Here is a 5349-nt window from a genome sequence, read left to right on the forward strand (position 1 = left end):
CAGAAGCAAAAGCAAAAGCGAGAGCAGAGAGACAGCAAGCAAAGCAGAAAAGCCAAAAGCAAAAAGCAAAAAGCCAAAACAGCCCTATGCACTGCCTGTCTCTGTGTCCCTGATAAGAGAAACCCAAACAAAACTTTCACTCTTCAGAAACAGTCTTAAACGCACAGAACATATTAATGGGGATGCAAGCATCATAACGTCACCCCAGGACAATGTCCAAATTAAATTATATCGAAGGATGATTCCTGTATGAAATCTGCCAGAACAGAAAGCTCTGGGCGGCCTTGGAACCTTGGCGGTCACCTCTCATCTGCTTTCAAAACACTGGGGGGCTGTGCTTTTCTTTCCACGGAAAAATGATCTTTCAAGAGCAGATATCCATAGCTAAAATTGGGAATCTCCCTCCAAAATTCCTTATATCCAATGATAGCTCCCAGACAAAAGCTGCCAGGACTGTCTAGGTTCCCTTGCCTTCCTTAGGATGAGCTCTCATCTGCCTGTGAAACACTGGAGCCCTGTGCTTTCCTTCCTATGGAAAAGAACTGTCCTTCTTGTCCAGATGTCCATAGAAAAAACTGGGATTTGGCCCCCCAAATTCCCTCTATCCAAGGATTGGTCCAAGACAAATGTTCCCAAGACAAACAGGTCTGGCTGGCCTTGGCCTCCTTGGGGCTGCCTCTAATCAGCCTCTGAAACACTGGGGCTCTGCCCTTTCCTTCCTGTGGAGAAGAACTGTCATTCTGGTCTGGGCACCCATGGCTGAAATGGAATTCCACCTCCAAAACTCCCCAAATATCCAAAGGCTGATTTCAGACAAAAGCTGCAAGGACAGACAGGTCTGGCTGGCCTTGGCCTCTGGTGAGTGCCTCTAATCTGCCTTCAAAACCCTGGGGCTCTGTGATTTCCTTCCTGTAGAAAAGAACCGTCCTTCTTGTCCAGACACCCGTGGCCTCAAGCACATGAGCGCTGTACAGGGACAGAGGAGCTCTGTGCTCAGTGGGATGGAGACTGAGGACAGCAGAGGAGAGGCCAGGGAGGGTCTGAAGGGTGGTTTCAGAGATGGTGGATCCTTCTGACATAGCAGACAACAGCCAGAGAAAGAAAAAAATCAATAATAAAGCTGGGGAGTCTGGGCCTCCCAGCTGGGGAGGCCCAGACTGGGAAAAAAGAGAAAGGGATTTCCTTCCCAGGGCAGGACTGTGGTGCAACACTTCCCCCAGAAGGAGTTTGGGTCAGCCCAAGGCTTTGTGTGGGCAGGCAGAGGCAGGCAGGAGGCAGAGCTGTCAGCAAAGGAAGGGCCCAGCCAGGTGGGGCAGCCGGAGGATGCAGACAGCCTGCAGGGACAGAGGCCCAGGGCAGGGACACTGTGGGACAGCCTGGGCTGCACAGGGCACAGGGATGGGCAGCAGCTGCAAGACAGCCCTGCCAGAGCCAACTTGGGCAGCACTTTGGCCATGACTGCTGGCCCTGGGCCTGAGGCCATGAGGGGACAAGTGACCCTTGCAGGGCTGGGGCCTCATTGCCTCCTTGTCCCTGCTCAGCAGCCTGGCATGGGCCACCCCATGCTCCTGCCCCTGGCATTGCACATCCCCACATGCCGGTGCCCATCCCAGGAAGAGCCCTGAGCAAGGAGGGAGGGACAGGATCTGCCTGGCCAGGGCCTGGGGCTCAGGCCTTGGCCCTCTGCATTCCTCAAACACATCCAGTTTTGCTCAGCACCAGAGACACCTTTGCCTTGTTTGTCCCCAGCTGTCATCACTGCCTCCAGGGTTCTGCTCTAACTGGAACCTGGGGACACTTCCTCAGTTGTGTTCTTTAAGGGGACCCATTAAAACTTCAAGAAACTTTGGAGTTTCAATTTAATTTTGAGTTCTTGAGAAGTTTTTTGAAGACTCTCTCAGGGATTGAGTCTGATGTAAACTACACCAAATCCCCAAGAGGCTCATTAAGGTCCTTGTGCTGTGTCTGTGCTGCTGAGCTTTAAAGGAACAGCTCTTCCCAGGACCAGCTCCTCTCCTAGCCCAGCAGTGCTGAGGGCTCTGCCTGCAGGCACTGAGGGGACAGGAGCCAGGCAGAGACAGGCTGAAGGCAATCAGGATTGGGAAGACATTGAGCTGAGACTTCACCTGGGGAAAGATCTGCACAGCCCTGTGCATGGTGAGTGTGTGGGTGCAGGGCAATGTCCGCTGTGCTCCTGGAGGCATCTCCTGAAGCTGACCCAGGACAGGACTGATGTGACTGTAAGGATGGCTCTGCTGCCGTTTCTGCTTTGGGGGAGCTTTTGCAGCAGAGCGGGGCTGCCCGGGGCACCGTCAGAGGGACAGGGCAGGACGGCTCCTGCTGCCAGGGTTGGCTGACAGGATTGAAGCTGGGGCCGCAGACAGGGCTGTCCTGCAGAGCAGCTCCTGCAGCCGTCAGGGCTCTTGGCCAGCCCAGGGCATGTGCCAGCTGCCAGGGGCAGCTCTCAGCCTGCCTGGCGGCTCCCCATGGACACTGCAGGGGAGAAGTTGGAGGTGGAAGGAACCACCCCCATCAGGGTAGATTCCTCCTGCTCTGGAAATGCTGCTGCATGGCCAGGGCTGCTCTAAGCTTTCTCCTAAAGGGAAGGGAAAGGAGCTGTCAGCTTTGTCTGTGTCACTGACACTCCTGCACTGTCAGCCTGGGCATCAGCAGATAGGCCTCAGATCTCCCTCAGAAAGTGCCTCCTCAGCCTCCTCAGCCTCCTCTCCCTACTAACAGCTGCAGCAGCACCTTGGCTTGCGGCATCTCTGTTTTTCTGGCCTGTCCTTAAGGCCCTGGTTCCAGGGAGATGCCCCTGGGCAGTGTGGCCTGTGCTGGGAGGGGTCTGCAGGGCAGAGCTGAGCCCCTAGGGCTGGGCTGGGCTCTGGCAGCACTGGCAGGGACAAGGCTTGGATAGAGAGAAACAACTTCCAGTAGGCACAACTCCAGGCAGCAGAGAGCCAGACCAACCCTTCGTATTCATTCCTGTCCAGCTGCATAGGGAAAGAGAGAAGAGTTCAGAGAATATTATTTTTAAACTGGAGTGTTCAAAAAGTCCATTTTATTTTGCAATAAATTTTTAAGTGCAGGCACCCTCAAACAGAGGAGTTTTAATGATCAAAGGAGTCCTGGGTGGGGACTAGCACTGACTGCACTGGGGCACAGGAAGCCCTGTTTTCCCTCTGGGCTCCGCAGTGTTCAGCCTGAGAGCAGTGCTAAAGATGAGGCAGGTACTCAACAGCACAAGCTCAAAATCAAAGAAAGTTTAGCCAAATTTCCTCACAGGAAGAGAAATTATTTTGCAGAGATTAAAAAAAAATATAGAATTGACTCAAAAAATTTGGTCACACCTTGTCAATGTCTTCCTTCAACAGTCCACAATGCCCAGAGTGAAAAAATGTCCAACAGCAGCTCCATCAGGCATTTCCTCCTGCTGGCATTGGCAGACACGCGGCAGCTGCAGCTCCTGCACTTCTGCCTCTTGCTGGGCATCTCCCTGGCTGCCCTCCTGGGCAACAGCCTCATCATCAGCGCTGTAGTCTGTGGCCACCACCTGCACACGCCCATGTACTTCTTCCTGCTCAACCTGGCCCTCAGCGACCTGGGCTCCATCTGCACCACTGTCCCCAAAGCCATGCACAATTCCCTCTGGGACACCAGGACCATCTCCTACACTGGATGTGCTGCACAGCTATTTCTGTATGTCTTCTTCATTGGAACAGAGTTTTCCCTCCTGACCGTCATGTGCTACGATCGCTACATGTCCATCTGCAAACCCCTGCACTACGGGACCCTCCTGGGCAGCAGAGCTTGTGCCCACATGGTAGCAGCTGCCTGGGTCAGTGGCTTTCTCAATGCTCTGCTGCACACGGCCAATACATTTTCCCTGCCCCTGTGCCATGGCAATGCCCTGGGCCAGTTCTTCTGTGAAATCCCACAGATCCTCAAGCTCTCCTGCTCACACTCCAAGCTCAGGGAACTTGGGTTTCTTGTGTTTTCCATCTCTTTAGCTTTCGGTTGTTTTGTGTTCATGGCTTTTTCCTATGTGCAGATCTTCAGGGCTGTGCTGAGGATCCCTTCTGAGCAGGGACGGCACAAAGCCTTTTTCACCTGCCTCCCTCACCTGACTGTGGTCTCCCTGTTTGTCAGCACTGGCACATTTGCCTACCTGAAGCCCCCCTCCATCTCCTCCCCATCCCTGGATCTGGCAGTGTCCGTTCTGTACTCGGTGGTGCCTTCAGCCCTGAACCCCCTTATCTACAGCCTGAGGAACCAGGAGCTCAAGGCTGCAGTGTGGACACTGATGACTGGATGGTATCAGAAACAATAAGTGCTGCCTTGTTTTTGGAAATCACTTGTAATAAAAGTAATCTTTGATAGTTCTGCTTGGTTTTGGTGGTTGGTTTGTCCTTTTCTTTCCTTTCTTTCAGTTTTTAATACTGTTCAAAAAAAACTTAATTTTTTGTGCCATTTCTCGTTCTGTTTCTCTCCACCCTCACTGTGGTCCCAGACTGTGTCAATTGGGAGCTGTGCTCTCAGTGGCTATAAATTAGAGAAAGGATTTCCCAGCACAGTTTTCACGAGAGATCCCCCTTATGTTGCCTTCTCTGGAGCTGCAGCAGCAATGTCTGTGTGCAGAGCTGGGGGCAGATCAGTGCTGGCACAGCAGCTGTGCCCAGCAGCAGCAGCAGAACTTGGTGTTGCCAGTGCTGCTGCCGTGCCCTGCCCCGCTGCCCTGGTGGCCCTGGTGTTGCTGTAGGGCCTGAGTGCTCTCGGGGCCGGGCACAGCCCTGGGGGTGGCAGTGCCGGGGCTGCAGCAGGGACAGGCTATGGGCACTGCTGGGGCAGCGCTGACGCCTCAGGCCAGGGCCTGCGGGCTCCAGGCTCCTTGCCCAGGCTCTCTCAAGAACACGGTCAGGCCAATGCTCAGCCCAGAAAACCCCCGTGAGCAGCCCCAGGCTGGCCGTGGGCAGGCTGGGGGCAAACAGCATGGCTGGGGCTCTGCAAGGGCCCTGGGGCAGAGGGGGAGGAGCAGCAGAGCAGGGGCTGATCCATCCCCAGTGCACTAGACAGCCCAGGGCAGTGTCCCAGAGCGTCCTCATGGAGCTGCCAACAACATCTCCCCTCTGCAACCCTGGCCTTTCCCCCAGCTCACACAGGTGCCCCATCCTTGCAGGCACAGACACGGCAGCACTGGCTCAGTAGCCCCTGTTTGCATTGCACAGAGCAGGCAGGAGCACCCCCATGCTGTTGCTGTGAAGACATGAATCTGCGGGAGCACAAATGCCATCAGCCCCTGGGGCCAGCAAGGGCTGGGGGACACCAGGGAAACCACTCAGCTTTGTCCTG

The 5349-nt window shown here is 54.7% G+C and overlaps 1 protein-coding gene across 1 annotated transcript; it reads left to right on the top strand.

Moving 5' to 3' along the window:
* The first annotated feature begins 3397 nt into the window (after window positions 1-3397).
* Window positions 3398-4330, top strand: LOC135460913 (olfactory receptor 14J1-like). Its single transcript, XM_064737882.1, has one exon. The coding sequence runs from the start codon at window positions 3398-3400 to the stop codon at window positions 4328-4330; it is 933 nt and encodes a 310-aa protein (XP_064593952.1).
* The last annotated feature ends 1019 nt before the right edge of the window (window positions 4331-5349 follow it).

The sequence above is a fragment of the Zonotrichia leucophrys genome, unplaced genomic scaffold, assembly GCF_028769735.1.
Source record: "Zonotrichia leucophrys gambelii isolate GWCS_2022_RI unplaced genomic scaffold, RI_Zleu_2.0 Scaffold_125_133610, whole genome shotgun sequence".
In the NCBI taxonomy this organism is placed as follows: Eukaryota; Metazoa; Chordata; class Aves; order Passeriformes; family Passerellidae; genus Zonotrichia; species Zonotrichia leucophrys.

Excerpts from the sequence above, each read along its gene's own strand:
- LOC135460913 (XM_064737882.1), top strand. The coding sequence starts at position 3,398 with ATGTCCAACAGCAGCTCCATCAGGCATTTCCTCCTGCTGGCATTGGCA.